Raw genomic sequence first — 23054 nt, 5'->3', positions numbered from 1 at the left:
GTTTCCTATTGCTCTCAGAATGAATCCAAATTCCTCGACCTAATAGAAGATACTTTGTGAGCTGGCTTCTGCCCGCCTGCCCAGCCCCTCTCTCCTGCTCCTCTGGCCTTGCACCATGTCTCCCTTCCCACCCTTCCCAGCCAGAGTGCCTTCTCCCTCCTTCCCTTTTGCTAGTCTAACCCCTACTCTTCCTTTTAAACTCAGCCCCATCTCCTCCTCCACCCCCAGCCCATGTGGCTCAGGAGCACGTAGCACATGGTGTTATAGTTAACTGTGTATGTCTCTGTCTCTCCACAGGAGACAGACATGATAGTAATTATGTGTTTAATATCTATCCCCTGGGACAGTAAACCCTCTGTGAGCGTGGGCTGTGACTGTCTTATCCGCTGCTGTATCTCCAGCATGCCGAGCGTAGAGTCGTAAACATAGCCAGTGCTTCCATGGCGCTGACTGTGGACTGTGCCAGGAATTGTTCCAGAATCCCACGTGGGTTAACTAATTAAATCCTCACTGCAGTTCCATGAGGTGGGTTCCACTATTAATCCCATTTTATAGATGAGAAAACAGGCACAGAGAGGTCAATGATCCCATCCTAGGTGATAGGACCAGGTTTAGAATCCAGGCAGTCTGCCCCAAAATCTGTGATTTTCACCAGGATGCCTGATGCTATGAAAGGGTGGATAAAAGGATGGATGAATGGATGGATGGATAAAAGGGTGGATGGATAGATGGATGGATTGTGTCTGGAGCCAGTTAATTTTGTGGTGGTGCCTTCGTAAGGGTGGGAATGTAAGCCAACTTCCTCCCTGCCCCCAGTACCCCACAGTTAGCATAGATGTAGAGACATATGGTCTTTACCTCCCTGGGGAGTGCATGGAGTTAGCCCAGCAGCTGGAGGGGGAGAGGACAGTGTTTGTCATGAGGGAACAGCATAAAGGAGGCCGGAACCTTATGGTGTTCACGGAGAGGTTGGGGTAGCAGACCCCTCCTTCAGGCCTGGGTAAGCCCTGGGGCCTGGAATCTGCGAGAGAGGGAGAGTTTTCAGGGCAAATCGAGGAGAACCCTGGGATTGTGTGGAAATGGAAGCTGGGAGAGGAGGTGTGTGTGATGCCACAGGATGGGTGAGAATAGCAGAATGTGAGTGTTCCTAGAGGCAGACATGGTGAGGAGTGGGAGGTGAGGGCCTTGAGGGTTGTCTAATAAGTGTGAAGGCCACTGAGTAGAGGAGGTTGGCCAAAGCAGAGAATTTGTGTGAGGGAAACAGAGAGGAAGGTAGACAATTACACCTGTGGAAGCTGGAGTGCGGAAAGTGGAGAGCAGAGCCTTGAGTGACACCCTAAAGAGTTTAGGATCCATAGGAAGAAGGTTGGAGGTGTTGAAGGTTTGGGGTGAGGGCTTCTATAAACTGACTTCCTAGAATAGAGCTCAAAGCAACAATGGTCCTTGGGATTTGTAATAGTGAAAGAAGCTATAGTTTGACTCTAGTGAAATCAAACCAATATTTTAGGGAGGTTTTTTATGACAAGGGACCAAACCTGGTGTGGAAGCAAAGCAACTAGCAAGAGTCTGTTGATTTTTCATGACAGTGATGAACCCTTGATACCTTCCACTTCCCTCTCAGCTTTTTCTTCCCTAAACCATCTTTTTGTTTTCTCGTTTATCATGTCCACCCACCCCTCCACTGGAGAGTGAGCTTCCAGAGGACAGACATCTGGTCTGCTTTGCTCCCTCCTTTCATACACAAGGCCAGGTATGTGTTAGGTAGATAAAATGAATAAATAAATGCTATCTGTCCATGTCACTATTCCCTGAGTTCTTTCTAGGGATCAGATAGCTATCAGTTCACCCCCAGGTTAAGGCTTTGGCATCCAAGGTTCAAATCCAGGCCCTGCCACTCTGAGCTACCCGACAAAGTGCACGTTGCTTGGCCTTTCTCGTTCAGTTTCTAACTCTGCAAAGTAGGGGTAAGGCATGGCCCAGCTCACAGGATGCCGTGAGGATTAGCCATCCTGTACATCCGGTATACCTAGCACTTTGTGGGCACTCAGTCAGCAAAAGCTGTTATCTCCATGGCACTCATACTACAGGTGTGCATGCATTTTTAAATGAGGATAAGCTGTGTTTTACTCACCTCTGTCTACTCAGTGTATACCACATGGTTAGGGCTAAATAAATACTTACTGAGTGAATGAAACATTTTGTAAGACCCAGTTCCTCAGAAGAAATGAGTTTATTTTACCATAATGTTTTAGTTATTTGAACAGGACCTAATTCTCAGGAGATAAGTTAAATTTCTAAGTAAATTGCATTTATTATTTATTTTTATTAGGTCATACTTGCATGTTGTATTATTCAAAAGGTGCAGAAAGGATAACAGCATCAAGTCTCTCTTCCATCAGGGCTACCCCATTGCACAACTCCAGAGGGCACTGTCACTTAAACCCATGGTGGTAGGCACTGCTACCACCCAGACCCCCATCTACTTGGTTCCCCTCCCTGCAGACACTGCTCTTACTAAGCTCTTTCCCGTCCTTCCAGAGATGGTCCTTGTGGATACTAATGAAACATGGGTGCATGGATTCTCCACCTTGTCTTGTTCATTTTACATCTGTAGGAGGTTGTTCCATATGAGGATGTCAAAGTTTCCACATTCTTTTTAGTGGCTACAATGGTATCCCATTGATATGCATGTGCCATAGTTTACTTAGCTGCTCTGTTAAACCAGTCAGGGTATGTAAGCAATTCCTATTTCTAAATTGTTTCTGTTACAGACAGTGCTACTATATACCCCAGTCACTCTGTCATTCACTCACTCTTTCAGCACATCTGTAGGATACATTCCTGGAACTGGGTTCCTTGGGTAGATAGAGGAATGACTTTATAATGGCAGAATTTCAGATATTTTTAAACTGGGGTTTTGGGTCTGTCAGATCCTGCTAAGGAGTCAGTTGCCCAGGGCCCCGGCTCTGGTATAATCAGTGTTGGAGAAGATATTTGTGGTTTTGATTGTTATTCTCTAAAGAGAACAGAGAGATCTCTCAGCAGAAAGGCAGTGTCTCTGGGTTAGGCCAGCGCTCACTGATTGTATCCCATCTCCCTTCCTGAAGATGCTGCTGGGGAACGAGTCACCTCCGCTACTCAAGCAGCGAGTCCACCAGATACCCTGGGGTGATGCCTGAGAGGCTCAGGAATTAGACCCCCCAGAAATATGGGCTCAAGAGGCTCTTATAGGGGGTAACTTTTCCTGAGACATACTGAGAATGTGATTCCTGTTACCACCACAAGTTAGATAGGTTAGATAGATATAGATAGATGAAAGGTAGGTAGGTAGGTAGATAGATAGATAAATACAGATAGATGAATAGATAGGAAAGTTAGATGATAGATATATCTCAAGCAAGCATGAACTTAGACCTTCTTTTGGATTTGGGCTCAATCACTTTCTAGCCATGGGACTTCAGGCGGCTTCTTTGACCTCCTTGAGGCCCAGTTTCCTTGTCTATAGTGGGATTAACATGTCTTCTGTGTGGGACTGTGGAGAAGAATCAAATGATGATTCACATAAATGGCTGAGGGCAATGCCTGGCACACAGTGGACACCCCATATAGGTGGTGGTGTGATGGTGTATTATGGGAGTGGCTTTCTCTGGTATATTGAAGGCAGTTCTTTGGTAGGAGCCAATGAGCATGTAGTTCAGTCTTCTTGGCCCATGCCTTCAAGGGGATGACATCTGAAAGATGGGGGTTCTCAGCTTCCTTCCCTCCCAGTGTGCATGGCAGGTGTCAGTCCTGGCATACCCCCAGCATGCATTTCACAGGCCAGGATTTCTAGCTACACTCATTTATCTCCTGGTCAGGAAACTGTTAGTACAAAAATGACCTAGAATCCACTGAAATTAATAAAAAATAAACAAATAAAGCAAAGGCAATTGCTCTCAGACTTCGGTTTTCTGGCTACAGTTTAGCTGCAAAACAGCGCCCTGCTTGCATCTGCTGCCTTAAGGAATAATAATGAGGGAGGGGGTTAAAAGGTACCTGTGGGGGCCTCCCCACCTCAGTGGGTTTGGGGTAAACTCCACTCCCTCCCCCAGACATGATGTGAGGACAGTGATCAGCGGGGTCTGGCTCTGTCCCCAACATTCTTTGGAACGATTCTCTCTTCGACCTTCGCCGAGCGCCAGGCCGAGGTGCTAAGTCCTCTGCAGTCACCCTGGGAAGCCGCAGTCGGGCAGGACCTCAGCAGGCAAGCACTGGCCCTCCCTGCCAGAGCAGCTGTTTTAAGCCTCAACCCGTCTTCATCTCGGGTGTGGGCTCTGACCTTACCTGACGCCTTCCGCACCCCCGCCCCAGCCCAGCAAGACAGACTGTCCTCTCCTCTGTGACCCTGCGGCAGTGTGTTCTGGTCTATTAAAGCATTCACTGCCAGTTCTAAATACATCTCTCCTCCTTCCATGGCAAGAAGCTTTTTGTTTTGTCTGTTAGAGATTTGATGCAATTTCAAATTCTTCCATCAGAACAGTTCTTGGGTTTACATGGTTTTCTATCCATGAGATTAGAGTTGAAAACATAAATTGCTGGTTTGGAATCTCATTGGGTTCTTCTCTTTAGGTAGGAGTTGTGGAAAAATCAGGCTTGTCCAGACCCTTGTCATGGGGACTGCCCTTGAATCATCCTTTTATCTGTTCTGCACTCAACAAACATTGAGTTCCCACTTTTGTGCCAAGCACTAAGCTAAACACTGGATATACTGAGGTGAAAAAGACATGGGCTGTGCCTTGAGGGCCAACACAATGTGGCTATCTAGCTCTTGATTTTACTGACACATTGAAGCCTCTCTTAGATAAGAAGTCAATTTATAGGATTTCTTTCTGAGTGTAATTTCCTACAGCTTTGAGACCATTTCTCTTTCTTTAAATCTACAATATTCATATTCATATTAATATTCATTCATTCATTCATTCATTCACCAAAAGTCTGTGTAAGGTACCACGCCTAGAGTAGTTGGGGTATGAGTAAGATATAAAGATGAAAATATAAAATTCCTACCTTCTGGGAATCCAAATCAGGAGTCACACATAGACAGAAATTCCAGTGTGCTACTTCATTTGTGATTGCAAGTGGCATTCATTCATTTTATTCATTTACTTATAAATATTTTTTGATACTCAGGGCTTACTTAACATGTGGTTTACGTGCTCTGTAGCCAGTGGAAGAAACCTTACCTTTGCCCCTGCCCCCTGGGCCCTCGGGGTCTCCCAGGGAGAGATGAGGTTCAGAGTTAAAGTGCAATTCCAGACCCATGGGGACTCCAGGCCAAAATTAGTGGCTCAAAGAAGCCTCTGGGAGCAGAGAAGCCCCGTATGAGCTTCCCGGCTGCTTCACGGAGGCCCTGAGTGCTGGGCCGGGTTCTGAGGAAGGGACAGGCCCTCGGGGAGGGGAGGGTGGACATTCCAGGCCAGGAACAGGCAAAGCAAAGTCCGTAGCATGTCAGAAACTTCTCATTAGAAACGAGAGGTGGCGGAGGGGAGCGCTTGCCCCAAACATCCCCCATCCCAGGGCAGGGCCAGGAAGAGCCTGCAGAAGGTGGTTTCCCACGCTGAACCTGCTGCCTTCTAACTTGCCTCTGCTCCTTTCTTCCCCTCTCCTGGATTCTTTGCAGCCTGTTCAAGGATTGCACCATGACCCTCCCACTCTTCTTGAGGTCCTGCCTTCCCTCTGCCATAAGGAGTTTGACTCTACAAAAGAAGTTAAGCATCAGAAACTCATCTGGAATGGTTGGGGGTAAGTGGCATTAGATGATTTTTTTTTTAAGTTCATGGGGTCCAGGAATTCCGAGACTTCTCGCTTCTGTGGGAGGAGAATGATGTCAGCACCGGTCACTGCTTAAGTCCCCAGAAGAGATTGGCACCTTGGGCCAGACTCAAGGCACAAAGCCTCATCAGGTAGCCTGGCACCGACTGGTTCTCCTGGGTCATCTCAGCTCCAGGAGGAGAACCACCCATGGCCTCAGATGATGAGCGGGGTTATCCCTCCTGGAAACTGCTCCTGATTATGCTGTATTTTAATCTAGTTTTGATTCAGGCCAAGTCCCCCTACACAGTGCTACCCACTGTCTCCAGGAAGGACACCCAGGGCTCTAAAAGTTCCTGCAAGAGAAAAGGATGTCTAAGTCATCACTGAAAAATTTCACAGTAAAAATGACCTTTCTGAGTTTTGTCATGGATGGTGGTGATGGTAGCACAACACTGTGAATATAATTAACTCCACTGAATTATATATTTGAATAGGTTTAAAAGGGGAAATTTCAGGTTGTATGTATATTACTAGAGTAAAATTTTTAAAAACCATAGGATAATACAACACAAACCGTGAAATCTGATGTAAACTATGTACTATAGTTAAAAGTATAATTATAATGATATCATTTCATCAGTTTTAACAAAGGTACCACACTAAAATATTAATAATAAGGAAAGCTGCAAGTGTAAGAGAACTATATGAAAACTTTATTTTCTGCTAGATTTTTCTGTAAACCTATAGCTTCTCCAATTAAAGAAAAAATATGTAAAAAAATACTTTCCTGGTTATGGTAGAAGTGCCAAAGGGAGAACCAGCGCCACTATTTAAAGTACCAGAGCAAGATAATTTCCATTTCAGTTATAGACATGTCTGGCTTCTGTTCCTATTTATAGGCCAACAGAGTTATCTGTTGTTGTATAACAAAGTGTCTGGAAACTTAGTGGCTTAAAATCACAATTCTTCCAAATCTGCAATCCAGGCAGGCTGGGCTTAGCTGGGTGATTCCATCTGCTGGCACTTGAACACCCAACATGGCCTCTTCACTCACATGTCTGGAGCGTCCACAGCTGGGACTGGCCTAGCATCTCTCTCTCTCCGGGAAGCTTCTCCAACAGTGTTGGCCAAACTTCTTTACATGGTGGCTCTGGGCTCCAAGAGAAAGTATTCCATGAGGATAAACCCTAATGCATAAGAGCATATCAAACATCTTGCATCAAACTTGCTAATGTCCCATTGGCCAAGGCAAGTCATGGCCAAGGTTAGAGTCAGTGGGGGAGAGGCTCCTCAAGGGCATGGATACTGGGGGATGGTGTGGTTTGTAGAGATCCATCAAGGTAGTAAGTCTTCCAGGAGCCCATTATACACAATCAGCAAACTCTAGCTCAACCCCAATTAGACCACCCGTTGTGCTCTGGTAGCTCTCTGCCTGTCAGTGAGCGCTGTTTGTCTTCTGCTGACGAATGCACACAGCACCATCCCAAGGACGTCAATACTCTGGTGCCAACTGGCTTCTCATGGACCAATCTCTGATCCTTCACCACAGTGTAGGGTGGGCTTTGGAATCAGACCAATGTGGATATAATTTCTAGTTCTTATGCTCACTAGCTGAGTGACCTTAATTTTCTTAACCTCTCGGAACCCTCCGTTTCCTTGGCTAAAACTTGGGAGGCATAATAGCCTGTTACTAAAGTGGACGACCCAGGAACTTTGGTACTAGGAGTGGGAATGAACAAACCAAAGAAAGTGCCGTCTATAGTACATTTAATTAAAAAGGAAACAAAGAAGGCTTTGTGTGCATAATGCCTTCCTGATACCATGTTAAAAATCCAATTTGTTCACGTAATAAATAGGCTTTGGGGATAAGAAGGGGGTGGCAGGGAAGGGGGTGGCAGGGAATGGGAGGCCTAGGGCTGGCTGTGTTCCCTTCCATCATACTCCACATTATTTTTGGAGCCATGCTGGGCTTGCTGGAGACGTGTAGTTAGCTTCCCTGGGCTTTCGGCACCTGGGGTGTCCAGTCTGTCCTCTTCTGAAAGTCTGTTTGCAGCACTGGCAGGCACCATAGGGTTTGAGATAATGAGTTCCAGGCACCACCGGAAAGAGTAGGAGCCCAGCTTGGCTTGTTCCCAGCAGATGGCTGCGTTGACTTCAAGCCACAGTCACCGAGGAAGAAGGCACGGGTGCAGCTGCTGGTGGGTCTGACCCCAGGAGACGGCGCCTCGGTCCAGCAGATTTGGCACAGTGATAGGGGAACTGACTCGGGTTTGAATCCTGTCCATGCCGCCCACCAGCCATGGAACCCTGGGAAAGTCACTTCATCTTTCTGAGCTTTATTTTCCCCATTTATAAAATACAGAGAATGGCATATGTAAATTACGTGGCACAGAGATCCTGCCACACAGTAAACACATGGTAAATATTGCAGAAAAGAAATGTCCACAGGTTGATAGAGCAAATCTGGCATATGTAGAATTGCCAGTAAGATTATTTTTCCAAAAGGGCATACATTTTCTGTTTTTCTTTAGGATGGCCTTTTTAAAGGAAACTATCCTTTTTTGGAGCAACAAAACTTTCCTTATTTGTTTTTCCTCCAGTTATAGAAGCGAGACATGTTATTGCAGAGATTTTAGAATAATGAGGGAAAAACACAAAAAAAGAAAACTAAAATCATCCACAGTCCCGTCACCTGGAGATAACCATGATTATCATGTAGATGTAGTCTTCTAGTCCTTTCTCTCATTGATTTTCTGAAAAGATTATGCTGAACATACTATTTCATTACCTGGTATTCTTTTAATGATATGTCATGAACATCTTTTAATATCATTAAATACTCTTCTGTACCATAGTTTTAAACATCTATACAGGATTCCATTGAATGGAATGGATGTCACTCTAACCCCTGCTTCCTCAGGTAGTTAACTTACGGGTCAGATAATTTACACACATTAACGTCCGAGGTAGGTTCCATGGTTGCTGCCACTTTAGACAAGAGAACTGAGGCTGAGGATGCTAAGCCATGGCCTGACCAGAGAGGGAATTGGATCCAAACCCAGATCTGTTTGCCTCTGAAGCCCAAGGACTTCCTGTTCCAGAGGGTCGCTGGTGGCCACCAGAGGAGGTCATGGGGAGCAAGTGGGGCCTTCCTCTGTTGTTCTGTTAAGACTCTCTTTGGAGGGAGAGTCAAGGCTTCTATGAGCCTGATTCGTCAAGAATCTGCCCAAAGGACTTGAACAGTCTCTTCCCCAGAAAGGATATCTGCATGGCTAATAAAATGTAGGAAAAGGCACTCAACTACTTTAGTCCTTCAGGCAGATACCACTAACACCTGCTGGATGGCTAACATGGAAAAGACAGCCAATACCAAGTGTTGGAGACGCGGCAGGGCAACCAGTACCTTCGCGCACTGCTTACAGGAGCGTAAATTGGTACAACCTCTTTGGAAAACCACCTGGCAGTCTCTACTTAATCTGAATGTATACATGCCCTATGACCCTAGATATACACCAAACAGAAATGCATACAAAGGTACCCCAAATACACGCACCAAAATGTTCATGGCAGCAAACCATTTGTAATACCCAGTGTCATTTGTACTATTCCAGTGTCCATCAGCAGTAATTTGCACAGATACATTGTGATCCATTCATGTAATAAAACACCACACAGCAATGAGAATGAACCAACTATTATTAAATGCAGCAATGTGGATGAATCTCACAAACGTACCATTGAGTAAAAGAAGCGAGGCTCACAAAACACATGGTGGATTATTCCAACATATGAAGAACAGGCACGAGTAGGCAAAAGTAGTTGCAGTGTTAGAGCAGTGACTCTCCTTAATGGGGAGGAGAACGCTGAGTGATTGGAAGGGGCACAAGGCGGGTTTCTGAGATGTGGATAATGTCCTGTTTGTTTCCTGGTGCTGGTTTCATTTTTTGAAATTTCGTCAAGCTGTATACCCTTAAGATATGTGCACGTTTCTGCGTGTATGTTATACTTCAATTAAAAGTTAAGGAAAGGTTGCCAAGAAGCAACTGTCTGTGCACTTGTCCCCACTCTCTCCGAACCCAGGGCCCCGGCCAGCCAGCATGGTGGTCCTGCCCAGCTCCCTCGCCCCAGCCTTCGAAAGCTTCTGCCAGACCAACCGTGGTCTCCTGCCCCTGCTGGGCCGATGCAAGCCAGGCCAGTGGACATTGCCAGCCCTGGGTGGTGACTCGGGCACCAGGTAAGAAGCTCATGTTACCAGAGGTTAAGTCTTAGGGGTGGCCAGATGGGGTGGCCATAAGCTGCAGTCAAATGTCTATCTTTGGGGACCTGCCTCTCCAGCCTCAGGAACCCCAAAATATCTGGCATGGAGACTCACTCATGACTGTTGCTCAGGAAAGGGTTCCCCCTCCCAACCCATTCCACTCCTTCCCCTATCCTTACCCCTTGCCCCTGCCCTGGGCAAAATCTTTGGGACAACCGAGAAAGTCCAGCCCTGGAGAAATCCCTCTGGCATTATTATCCACCCACTTAATCACCCAAGCCAGAAATCCGTTTGCACTGGGCTAAGAAGAAAATAAAAACACTTGTAGTTCCAGCATCTGGAGATGGACCTCATCGCTATTTTGGTGTGTGTTCTCCCAGGTTTTATAAATGGCCCTACCGATTCTGCTTCTCTGATGCCTCTCCAGCGAGGCTGCCTTTCTCCACCATCCTTGCCTGGGCTGGCATCTCTCACTGAGGTTGTCACCACCTCTTAATGGTCCCGTGGTCCCAGAGTCATCCTTTCCATGCCGCTCGCCCTCCTCCCCATCTTTTCCTCTCCCAGCAGAGTGACTTTTCAGACTAAATCTGACTGTGTCGCTCCCGTATTCAAAATTCTTCAGCACCTTCTCATGGCTTGCCCCTTAGCTTGGTATCGAGACCTGTGGTGACGTGGCCCTGCTCAGTCCTGCCCCCGCCCCCCGGCACCCCAGTCACCCCACCCACATGGGCCAAATGACTTGAAATTGTGAATCAGCTGGCTATTTTCCTGGGTTGCGGACAGCATGGACACAGGTGGCAGAAGACCTAAGCGCCACTGGGGGACATTCTGCCTTTACCCTTTAGTGGGCTCCAGAGGAGGGAGGGTCCCACAGAGGCCCTCCCTGGGTCTGAGGTTTTTACTTGGCTACATCAGTGGTCAGCCAATGTAAACAGCCAACTTGGAGACTCCTAGAGCAGACCCTGCAATGGGCCATGGTGTTTGATGCTGCCATGCTTTTCACATACTGTTCCTTTTCCTAGGATATGCATTCCTCCTTGCCTACCCGGCAAACTCCTATGCATCCTTCAAGACCCAGCTCCATCACTTTCTCCTTTCTCCCTCCTCTGTGTTACTGCTGTACCTAGACTGCTCTATATTTCAGATATCTCTTTTCAGTGCAGTCCCATCAACCAACATAGGACTGTGAGCGCTTTAAGAGCTGGGGCAGTGTCCTCTCCCTCCCTGTAGCCCCATTGCCTCCTGCCTGCCTAGCATGGAAGAGCTGCTCTGTAAATGATTTTAGAGTGAATGAAGGATAGACTTGTAACCAAAGAAGCCCTTCAACCCCACAGAAGGGTTTCTCTCAGGAAAGAGAAAGTCCTCATCCACTGCTGCCACTGAGCAATTCCATGAGACACGTGCCCACTGTCCCTTTTGGTCTGCCAGCACTGCCTCAGTGCAGAGAGGGCATCGCTGTTCTTTTCTTGCTGGTTTGGCTGGCCTCCGGTCGAGGTTACAGGAATTACAACAGAGGGAGGGGATAGATTCTTTCTCCACACGCCATCTCCCATGTGGTAAGATTGGAAAGATGCCAGCAAGGCCCCCTGCTGGAAGCTGTGTCCCCTACCTCAGTGTCAGTGGCTGAAATTTTAGCACTAGATGTTCTCTTCCCACTCCCTAGTCCTTTTTAAAAAGGCAGCCATCAGGGCCATATTGAGGGTTTAGGGGCCTGTCAGCTTTCCTTTGTGTCACCAGGATGGGCTGTCCCCAGTTCTGGAAATACGAGTTTGGTGCCTGCACGGGCAGCCTGACCTCCCTGGACGAGTACTCGGAGCAGCTGAAGGACATGGTGGCCTTCTTCCTGGGCTGCAGCGGCTCCCTGGAAGGGGCCTTGGAGAAGGTGGGGCTCCCCAGAAGGGACCCCGCAGCTCATGCCCACGCCGGCGCCTACAAGGTGAGGACACAGCCCTCAAGGGCCAAATGACTTGAAAATGTGTCAACTTGTATTTTCGTGGGGTGGGGACAGCGTGGGCACAGGAGGCAGAAGACCCCAGCTCAGCCACTTTCTAGCTGTGCAACCCAGGCCAAGAGGTTCAACCTCTCTGAGCTTGTTTCCTCTGCTGGAAAATGACACCAGCAGCCCGTCTGCCCCACCTCTGGGACTGCCGTGAGCACCCAGTGTGAAGCATTCGAGCCCTTTTGGACTGATCCTTTCCACTGTGTAAACCAAACCAATTTGCAGCTTGCCTGGCTCTTACAATGTCGGCACCACGGTGCGATTTTTGAAAATCCGCCCTGGCTGGGAGGAGTGTCACCTGAGGGGGAATGTGCCTGGCTCTCCATTTGTCCAGGAATTTGTGGCAGAGCCTCAGCCCGGCCATTAGGGGCTGCGTCACGTCTGGGTCACGTCAGGAAATCTGGGTCATGTTCTTGGCTCACGATGGCTGCTGGCAGTGCTGCCTCTTAGAGGCTTTACTCCCGCCAGTACTTGTCAGGGTGAGAGAACTAGATTCCCTTACCCCACTGACTCCTTTGGGGTCCTAGGCACTTAATTAAAGACTGAGAGTTTACTTGGCTACATCAGTGGTCGGCCAGTGTAAACAGAGCCAGCCTTCCAGGTTTCTTTCTTTATGGAGGACTCAGATTGGAGATTTAATCTTGGGCTCCAGCAATTTATTAAAACTTGCCTGGTTTGGGCTCTTGCCTCTGATCAGAAACAAAGCTGCCCATAGTGTGTGCTGCCTTTCATGTGTGAAGCGAGCATCCCAGCGGTTTTCTTGAAGCTGGGGAAGGGCGGAGGCTGAACCGCAGCTCCTGGCGGGCCCCGGGGTCTGGCCCTAGCACACATCGTCATTCCGTAGCATGTAAAGAGCTGGGAGAGTCTCTTGGCTCATCGTGTCCAGCCTTTCCTTGTAGATGAGGAAACCAAGGCTTAGAAAGAGGAAGGGTCTCAACCAAGTCCCAAAGCCAGACTGGAACTCAGGATTCCTGGCTCCCGTCTGTGAAATGTCCATAGCAAGAGCTGTGAACATTAAGCGATGTCTGTGAGAAATGTTTATTTCTCAGCTGCTAAAACAAACACCATACAATGGGTTGGCTTAACAACAAGAATTTACTGGCTCAGGGTTTCAGAGGCTGGAAGTCTTACTTCCTCCTTGGGTCCGTATCTTCTGGCTGGCTGGCAATCGTTGGGGTTCCTTGGCTTTTTTCCTCACATAGCAGTGCACATGGTGATGTCTTCTCCTTTCTCTTCTGGGTTCCCTTCACTTCCAGCTTCTGGGTGCTCTCTATAACTGCTTTCTCTGTGTCTAATTTCCTTTGCAGTCTATGGGATTCCTTAGTTTTTCTGTCATGTGGCAGTGCACATGGCAGCATCTTCTCCTTTATTTTCAGAGTTCCATTGACTTCCATCTTCTTGCTTCTCCAGTGGCTTCTCTCTCTATAACCAATTTCCTTTGTTTATAAGGACTTCAGCCATATTGGACCAGGCCCCCCACCCCCATTTAGTTAGGGCCCACCTTCACGAATGATGTCTTCAAAGGTCCTCTTTACAAATGGGTTCACACCCACAGGGCCAGGGGTGGGGACCTGAACATGTGCCTTGTAGGAGGCATGATTCAGTCCCCAACCCTGCCCGTTTTCAATGCTCCACGTGGCTGTTGTTGTTATCCCAGTGCCCTGGTGTTTCTATGTCACCTCATTGCCTCTGATGGTCACTGTACAGCTGTCAGTCAAATATTGATGCCTCTGCCCATTGGCTCCTGGGAGACCACACTGGATTCAGTTGGCAGCTTTGGGGAGACAAAGTGCACCCCCAGTTGGGAGGTGTCTCAGCCTCAGGGAGCACTGCCTGCCTCCTGGGGGTGTCCCTGGCCTGTGGTCCCTCCCGAGTGCCATTACCCAGACGCCAGGCTGGCAGGCATACCCGGGTTTCATCTTGCTGCCAGGGTGGTAATGGTGAGCCCTACAGGCAGCAGCCAAGACTGTCCCAGGAGATTATAATCTGGGCTATGTCCTAAAGCTTTTGTAAACCCCATTGCAGGGACCAGAAACTATTCAGAAAACAAAACAAAACAAAACAAATATCCCCAGTGAAAGTCACGCAGGTTGTCCTGGGCAACTTCTGTTGATGCAGGAGTGAGACGAGGCTAAGCGGGTGTCAGGACAGGCCTCTGTCCCTTGTGTGGGTACAGGAAGCAGAGCAGGTGTCATCTCCTCTTCCCAAGCACCCTCCCTTGGGCCCTTCTGCCTCAGATGGTCCTAGAGGTTCTTCTGTGGTCCATGGGCCCCCTTGAGGTCTGTGGATAAAATTCAGAGGGGCCATGGAATTAGAGGGGGGTAAATTAGATTTTCGTTTTCATAACCTGTAAATGAAGTTTAGCATTTCCATCAGTTATGAATGTGGGCAGCAAACATGGTGGTATCAGCAGACCCTTGAACTTTGTGGCTGCCAAGAGAAATCACGGATAGTTTCATGTCACTAAGTTACAGTTTTTCCACATGTCTCAAAGTGTCCTGTATGCTGTTAAGTACCTCAAAATTATCATGGTTTTTAGATCTGATGTCTTGTTCCTTAAGCTGTTAATGAAGAAGCGCATATATCATTTTATCACTTTTTTTCTTAATTTGGTAACTGCATTTGTAACATAATTGGTTTTCTTTGATCCTCTGCATTTCATTTTATGCAGTTAAAAGCATCACTTTGGGCAGGAGCCCATAGCATCACCAGACAGCCAAAGGGGACTGTGGTGCACAAAAAAGTTACGATTCCCTTTTTAAACCAGTAATTGTCAGCAAAAGTACTTGTCTCTATGACACATGAAAGTAGAAGCTATGTTTTTATCATAGCTGCTGGGGCCACCGCCTTCATTCAGCTGCCTTGAACTCTTGGTGCTCAGAGCCTGTATCTGGGCTAATTCTATTTTTAAAAAATTTTACTTGATTTTTTTGTCAGACCTTGGTGCCTTGTGCCTCCTTTGCTGGCTTTTGCTGCCCTCTGGTGGTCACGATGAGGCCCATTCCCAAGGACAAGCTGGACAGGCTGGTGCGGGCCAGTTGCTCCGTGGAGGGTGAGCATGGGCAACCAGTTCATATCGGTGACCCAGGTGAGTGTCCCTTTGTTCCTGATCCCGACAGCCTCACATGGACTTGGGCTTGATAAGCACACAGGAACTCGCTACATTCCTGGGCCCTCACAGCTTGTCCTCATCTTTTCCCAAGGGTCTCAGGGCTGATGCCCCCAGACAAGACTCAAAGTTTCCAGCAGCAACATCAGGGCTGGTTCCTACAGATTCCCTTAGGGTTAAAGGGGCTGCCCTTGGTGGAACTAGCCAGCCTCACCCGTCAGTGGTTTAATGTACATAAAGCTCCAGCCAACTTTAAAAGAACTTCGGATGGGGGCAGCAAGTGTGGTGGATAATTACTGCCTTGAGACTTGAGCTGCGTATCTGGGCCAGGGAAGACTTCCAAATGTTAATTCAAATGAAAATCCACTGGTCCTAGTGTATTAGCTCAGTCCAAGGCTCAGGGTGAAGGGCCAAAAACCTGAAAACTGCCCACAGGGCTCTTAGTGGCTCTTGGAGGATCTGTGAGAGCTTGGAAGGGGCCTTGGTGAGAGTCCGAGTTCTGGGTACCTGAACTTGCTCAGCTGTGTAACAAAATCAGATAAAATCATGAATTGTGTAAATACGTGATCAACGCTTGCTGCCTTCATCGTACAAAGATGAGCCTGGGACCACCCAACAGCAAAGTGTCTGCTGAATTGTTTTATCTTTAATGGAATAGGTTGGGTCCAACACATTCATCTTTGCTATGTTTGTCAGGACTTTGACCCGGGTTAGGGATGCTTTGGGTGGTCTGTACAAAAAATGAAGATGTTGGACTGAATGAGCCCCAAAACTCTTTCCAGTGACCACATGAGATTCCATGTTCTGAAATTGCATCACTTAGACCAGACTATAAGGTATCAAGGATCTTAGTATTACAATTCTCCAGGAAAACCAAACCAACATGATATATATGTGTTTGTGTGTATGTGTGTGTGTGCACGTGCGTGCGTGTGTAGGTAAATACCATAGGATTTGTTATAGGAATTGGTTCATGCATCTGTGGGGATGGGCAAATCTGAACTCTACAGGGCAGGCTGCCAGCTGGAACTCCGATGAAGATTTTAATGAATTTCCCCAGGAGAAGCTGGCTGGCTGAAGTAGAGATGGAAATTCTCTCTTCTGATTGCTGAAATCATCAGTTCTCCTTTTAAGGCCTTCAACTGATTGTATGAGACATCCCTCATTGCTGAAGGCAATCTCCTCTTGTTCATTGTAGATATCATCAGCCATAGATGTAATCGACTGACTGATGATTCAACTCCATGAAATATCCTCACAGTAGCAATCAGGCCAGTGCTTGGTTGGCCACACAACTGGATACTATAACCTATTCAAGTTGACACATGAACCTAACCATCACAATCGTCTATTGCTAAAGTCCCCATGCCATTTCTCCTACTCTTCCTTCTCAGATACCATTTCAAATAATTCTGTGACCAGAGTGCCTTTTTGAGAAAGAAGCACAAACGTATATTCAATGACTTACTTGAATGGTACCTGCCAGTGCAGGAATGACTGACTTCTACATTTTCTTTTCCCATATGCAGAACTGCTAGGAATCAAAGATCTTTCCAAACCTGACTACGGGGAAGCTGCAATGTGTCGGCCAGGGGATGTTCCAGTGTTCTGGTCTTCTCAGCTGACCAGCCTTGAAGCTGTCAGCAGCTGCAGTACGTATTTCTAGAAAAGGGGGACAATTACTCTACCTAGAATGGAGCCTGATGGGTTACATTCAGCTTACAATACAATAATTTTAAAAATAAAATAATAAAACAAAAACATAGGCCTACAGCCCACTACGAAGATGGTTCTAGCTTTCTTGTTTAAACCGAGGGCTGTATCTCCTCACCAGGGCATGCTGTCTTAAGGCCAGGCATCCCTTTCAGCTCAAGTACATTCTGATTCGATATATTCCTATCTGCTAAAGCCACACAGTCTATTCACATGGAAGGACCAACCTTTAGTGTGACCTTGTGAGACACTTTGGAGGTCAGTGTGGCCTTGAAAACAAAGGTGAGGCCAAGAAATATGACTAAACAAACCATATCAAATGGGATTTGTAAGATTGAAAGCCATAGTATTACTACCTTTTATTCAAAGATCTAGAGTGATAGTACAGTGAAGAGACACAAAAGGATGCTCTAAGTAGCTCACAGTAAGATAAGAAAACATTAAAAAATAATAAATACTGGAGCCCATAGTCATAGACACTGGAAAATTCTGGCCAGGTCAGCCACTCTTGCACTACAAAACACAGAATTTGGTGTCACTTTATTTTAAAGCATTCGGGGAGAATATCTATGAGAATAGATGCCAAGATCCATGGGATTCTATTTATTTGTTTGTTTAACAAACAGGTATTGAGCACCAGTAGTTCCAGGTTCTGGGAATACAGTGCCGCATAAGACATGATGTGGTCCTCTTCTCAGGGAGCCTGTGGTCCTTTCTGAGTGTGTGTGTGTGTGTGCATACACACGTCCACACGTGCAGTAAATATCCCGCAGCACAGGGGTCTCTCCTTCTCCTGCCTCAGGCCACAGGGCATGTCCTGCAGAAAAGGTCAGACTGTCTCATTTGACTATAAATGGGAACAAATGACACCATCATTCATGACATCACCAACCCAGAAACTTTTTCATTAAAAAAACAAAAAAATCATTGTCAAATTTCAGCGTTTAAACTTCAACGAGCAATAGCTTATTTGCTGCACACCTCACAGCTGATAGGGCAAAGCTCTGTGTCACATTCCGAGCTGACTGCTCTGATGTGGGCCTGGCTTCAGAGTGACCGACTTCAGGTGTTGTGCAGAACACAGAAAAACAGTTATTGCCTTCATCAGCTTCATTAGTTCTTCTCCTTACACATCATGTCTAAAACTTAAGTTAAAATGCTTTCTTTGTCAGTGGGTTTTCCTTGTGAAGGGTTGGCTGGCTTTGGCTTTCCATTTGATCTGAGAAATTTTACTGTTTCTGTGAAACCCAAGACATCATTATTTACTCAACTCACTTCAACATTTATTGAACGGCTGTTTTGTGTGAGGCACTCTGTGGTACTCTGAGATGAATAAGCAATGGACCCTTTTCTCTTGGAGAGTACAGCTGAGTAGGGTTATGGCACCTAAGGATGATAATGATGCTAAAGAAGGCGAAAGAAGTAAATCAAGTAGTAAGTAGTAAGTTTCTAATGAGCCAAGCACAAGGACACAAGAATGAGTAAGATACAGTGCCTGGTTCAATAATGCAAACCATCATTTACTGAGAACTTCCTCTGTCTCAAGCACTTTGCTAAACATCTTATGTGCATTTTCCAATTTAGTTCTGAAAACAACCATGTGTGGCATTATTGGTGTTATACCATTCGGGAAACAGGTTTAGAGAAGTTAAAGCCACATCTCAAACTCAAGGGCATTTGCCATGCTAAAGCCATGTTCTCAATAACTATGCTAGAGTGCTTCACATTGCCTGTAATCTAGTAGGAGAAATTTTCTGAGGAACGGAATTAGCATAATCCAAAGCAAAATAGAAATGCTGTGAGAAAAACAGAAACTTGTGTTGAGAGAGGGTACCAAATCTAACAAGATGGTGTCATACATTGTAAGAGTTCAGTAAAGATTTTCTGATATCCCTGGAATTAAATTGATGGAATCTTCTAGGGCCCTAGTGGTAGCTGTAGCTGTACCTCACTTCTTTTCCCACATGCAATTTATCATCATTTCCCTAAAAATTGCAGATACTTGTGTAAATGGAACTCAACTTAGCATAAGCTTGCTTGTTCTGAGACGGTGCCAGTGAAGGGTGGAAAGGGTGCAGTTGGCAGAGTTGTTGCACCGTGCCATCCTTCCTGTCAACAGAGGGCTGGATGAGCATGTGCCGGGTTTGATGAAGTGGTTGGGCTTAGCCCCCCTTGTTGTGTGTTCTAGAGGCCCCACTGGCTTTCACCAGCGCCCCGGGTTGCACGGTTATGACAGACCTGAAGGCTGTAAAGGCTCCAGCCAGCTCTCTCACCCCTGAGGGAATTCCAGAAGTCCATCATATTTCCCAGGATCCTTTGCTCTACAGCATTGCCTCAGCGCCAGCCGTGCAGAAGATCAGAGAACTAGAAACTCTAATTGCCGTAGACCCAGGTAAGAAACAAAACATTCACACCCCAATGACCTAGAGAAATCAATCACTGACATCATGTTCAGTGTAAAAAAAAAAGAAAGAAAGAAAAGCAGGATAAAAGCTGTATCATGATCCTGCTTTCTAAAAATGCTTATACTGTGCATGAATCCCAAAAAGACTAGAAGTTAATATTAGTGATTTCTGGGTAGGGGGATTGTGGGTGATTTTTATTTTCTTCTGTGTGTTTTTTTTTTCCTAAATTTTCTACACTGACCATGTGAGGGGGTTGAGGGGGTGGCTTATTAGCTGGGCTCATTGCCCCCAGAACCACGTTCGTGTTGGGCAGAGAAGGTTGAGGAGCAGAATGGTTCCTGGAAAGGAAACTGCCACCACTTCTTAAAAGTTAACTAGTCTTCCCCCTCTGTGTCATTGCCCTGGGGATGGGCACAGAACCGACTTCTTTTATACTGAGCAGCAGGCGTAAGGGTGGGGTCTGGGTGCTGCTCCTTTGGGAACCCTGGTGGGTTGGGACCCTTGTAGCCCAGCCTCGCAGCAGTTTGCAGCCGACATGTGCCTCAGGGAAAGGACAGCCCTGCTGTGGCTTGGGAGCTGCTGGCTTTCTGGACATAGGACAGGACTGGTAGGATCCACTAGGGGTTCTGCTGATTCCAATGAGGAGGAGGTTCTCTGGTTGATGGGCATTTAGCTCTCAGATGCATCTTCATTTAAGAGCAGAACTTCTAATCCCAGGAGAGCAGCAGAGGGCGCCGTCGTGCATGGTGAATTCAGTCCACTTGGCAAACAGGCATGAGGCAGTTGTGATGTAAAGACTTCCCGGCTGCTGTCCACCTCAGTTTCTTGTCAATGTAACAGGGGTAATAACAATTATCGCCCCTTCTCAGGGCTGCTAGAGGCAATAATAATAGCCACCACCTATTGAATTTTACTCTGTGTTTATGTGACATGGGCCATCTTATTAAACTCTCCCAGTGACCCTAAGAGACAGTTAAGTTATTGTTAACCCCATTTTATAGCTGAGAAAGCTGAGGCATGTAAAGGTCAAGAAACTTGCCCAAGTCCACATAACTGGTAGACCGTCGAGCCGGAATTTTGAAGTCAGCTGACTCAAAGCCCCTGATCAATAAGTGCTGGATAAATTAAAATCTTAATCTAAATGATACACCAGTCTTGCTTGCTCCAACCCCTCCTGGCTTACACCCCATTCCCTCTTCCTCATCTTCTCATGGGCAATAATTCTAGACCCAGGGTGCTAGCGACCTGTTGCACCCTGAATGTCTGGAGAAAGGCCTGTGCAGACACCTGGCTGGCTGGCAGGGTGGGCACCTTGCGGAGCAGAGGGCAGAGGCCGGCCTGGGAAGGCCATGTTCTAGGTCAGGTTCCTGGGACACAGGCAGAGCTGACTGCAGTGGGCGTAGTGGCTGTTTAAATAGAGCAACAACTGGGCAGAGCCATAGGGCAGATAACCTGGGGGCCCTTTAGTTGTGTTGGCTGTGACTGAGATGCTGACAGTTCAGGGCAGCCTTAAAGGTGTCTGATTCCCCCTTGGGCCATGAGCAAAGGCTGCCCCCCAATTACAGGGTGTTCTGCAGTAACAGATGTCTCTGCCAAACTTCAGGGCATAGCTCTCTGTTTGCTTGCTTCTTTGTCTCTTCGATAGTTCATTCATTCATTCTCCCATTCATTCCCTCATTCATGCATACTGAAGAGAATATGATTTCCTTTTCATACAGACACACAGTAAATTTGGGGTCCAGACCCCCACAGACACACCTTTTAGGACATAGGCACATGTAGAGGTGAGAGCTCACAGTTCTGCATGGAATCTCCTGCACAGTTGAACTCCTGGTGTATGGATGTTTTAAAAAATTTCTGCAGTATTTTCTCCCTCCCAAGCATTCTCACCCAGGCTGTTGGATCTCCCACTCAGTACACGAGCCGTGTAGGAAGATGAGTGATTAATTCTGCCATCAGTTTGGATAATAATTGGAAGTAAATTTACTGCAGACGCGATGCACCCATTGCCCATTGAAAATGACCTGGGGGGTCGTGCACCCCACCTCCCTTCAGGCTTGAAGCCCGAAGCTCAGGGGAGAGGCCCAGCTAAGACTGTCTGATGTGCCGATCTCATCCATTAGGAACATTTTGAATCCTCATGAATAATAGATGCCTTTGATGCCGACTACATTAAATAAGCAGATAGAAGACGGATGGCAGTGTCCTGAGCACGCCTCACTGGGCTTAAGAATAGAGCCACTCAGTCACTTTTGAGAGGATACTGGCTTGCCTTCAATGTGTCTGGGGCATCTGAAGGAATGCAGGCTTTTATAGTAATATTTCTTGCACTAATAAGTCATTGTAAATGTTTATATCACTTTACAGTTACAAAATTCTCTATCCCCTTTCCTCTCCTATAACATAAGGTTGCATCCCAGTTTTTTCCTTTAAAAACGTTATTCTTTTCCCCTCCTATCAACTGTGATTCATGTTCATTGTGAAGGCATCAGATCATGTGAAAGCAAAGAGGCAACAAAAACAGTAATTAACTAATCATAATTAACCAATATTAATAGTTTGGCATCTGCTCTTAATGTGTTTTCTCTTCAGTTGTGCAGCCTTGAATCTCTGTGTGTGTATGTGTGTGTATACATACATATTTTTAAACAAAAATGGGGTCATACTTGAATTCTATTTTTAGACTTATTTTTTAACCTTTTAGCACATTGTGAACATCTTTCCATGTCATTAGGCTTCCACAACATTCTTTTTAATGTTTGCATAGTATTCCATTTTACAAATGTTTCACCATTTTATTAACATCCTATTATTTGACATGTATGTTGTTTCCAATAATAATTTATTGGATAATATATCCTGAACACCATTGCAGTAAACATCCTTATGACTAAATTGTGTACATACCCACAATCACTTCATTAGAATAAATTCCTAGAAGTGGAATGTACAACTCTAAGGTACACGTCACCCCCCAGACAAATGTTCCCATTTCCTCTATCCCCTGCAATGTGTGAGAGGCCATTTCCTCATAGCCTTCCTACACCTGGACCACCTCCCATTCTCCATGTAGGAAAACAGGTTCAGGGAGCTCAAGGGGTGAGGCCAAGGTCACACAGCTACGATGTGCAGCACCTGGACTTGAATGTAAGTTTCCAGATTCTAAATCACATGGCACGTGTTTTAGTGTCCTGGCTGCTGAAACAAATACCATATAATGGTTTGGCCTAGACAGTGGGAATTTACTGGCTCATGGTTTTGAGGCTGGAAGATATCCAGGTGTCAGCAAGGCCATGCTTTTTCCCCAAAGACTCTGGCATTCTCGGGGGTGGCTGCTGGCGATTCGTGGTCCTTGGCTCTTCTGTCACTTGGTGGCATCTTCTCCTTTCTATTCTGGGTTCCATTAACTTCCAGATTCCAGCTGCTCCCCGGGGCTTCTTTCCCCATGGCCTTCTCTCTGAGGACTCCAGTAACTGGATTAAGACCCATCCTGATTCAGTTGGGCCACAACTTAACTGAAGAAACCTCATCGAAGGATCCTATTTACAATGGGCTCACGCCTACAGGAGTGCATTTAGATTAAGAACATGCTTTTCTGGGGTACCTATCTCCAAGCCACTATAGCACTGTTTCCCTCTGAGGCAACTTGAGTGTAGACAAAGGCACATAGTGTCTGATGAGGATCAAAGGCTGTGCTGCCCAGAGGGGACCAGCTCAGCAGCCACTAGTGCCCCGAGCAGATGCTGCAGCAGATGCTGCTGGCCCCACCCATAGCCC

General features: G+C 46.6%; 1 protein-coding gene across 1 annotated transcript in view; it reads left to right on the top strand.

The window, feature by feature from the left end:
• Positions 1-23054, top strand: part of DGLUCY (D-glutamate cyclase) — a 121490-nt gene that overhangs the window by 74708 nt on the left and 23728 nt on the right. The window contains 6 exon segments of the mRNA XM_037832060.1: positions 5660-5781; positions 9874-10027; positions 11789-11987; positions 14988-15138; positions 16689-16811; positions 19061-19264. Of these exon segments, the coding sequence (XP_037687988.1) occupies positions 5679-5781; positions 9874-10027; positions 11789-11987; positions 14988-15138; positions 16689-16811; positions 19061-19264 (934 nt within the window). The 5' untranslated portion in view covers positions 5660-5678.

Source organism: Choloepus didactylus, chromosome 4 (genome assembly GCF_015220235.1).
Source record: "Choloepus didactylus isolate mChoDid1 chromosome 4, mChoDid1.pri, whole genome shotgun sequence".
NCBI classification, from domain to species: domain Eukaryota; kingdom Metazoa; phylum Chordata; class Mammalia; order Pilosa; family Megalonychidae; genus Choloepus; species Choloepus didactylus.
Note: the sequence above shows the minus strand (reverse complement) of the source record. Positions and strands in the feature narration are given on the sequence as shown.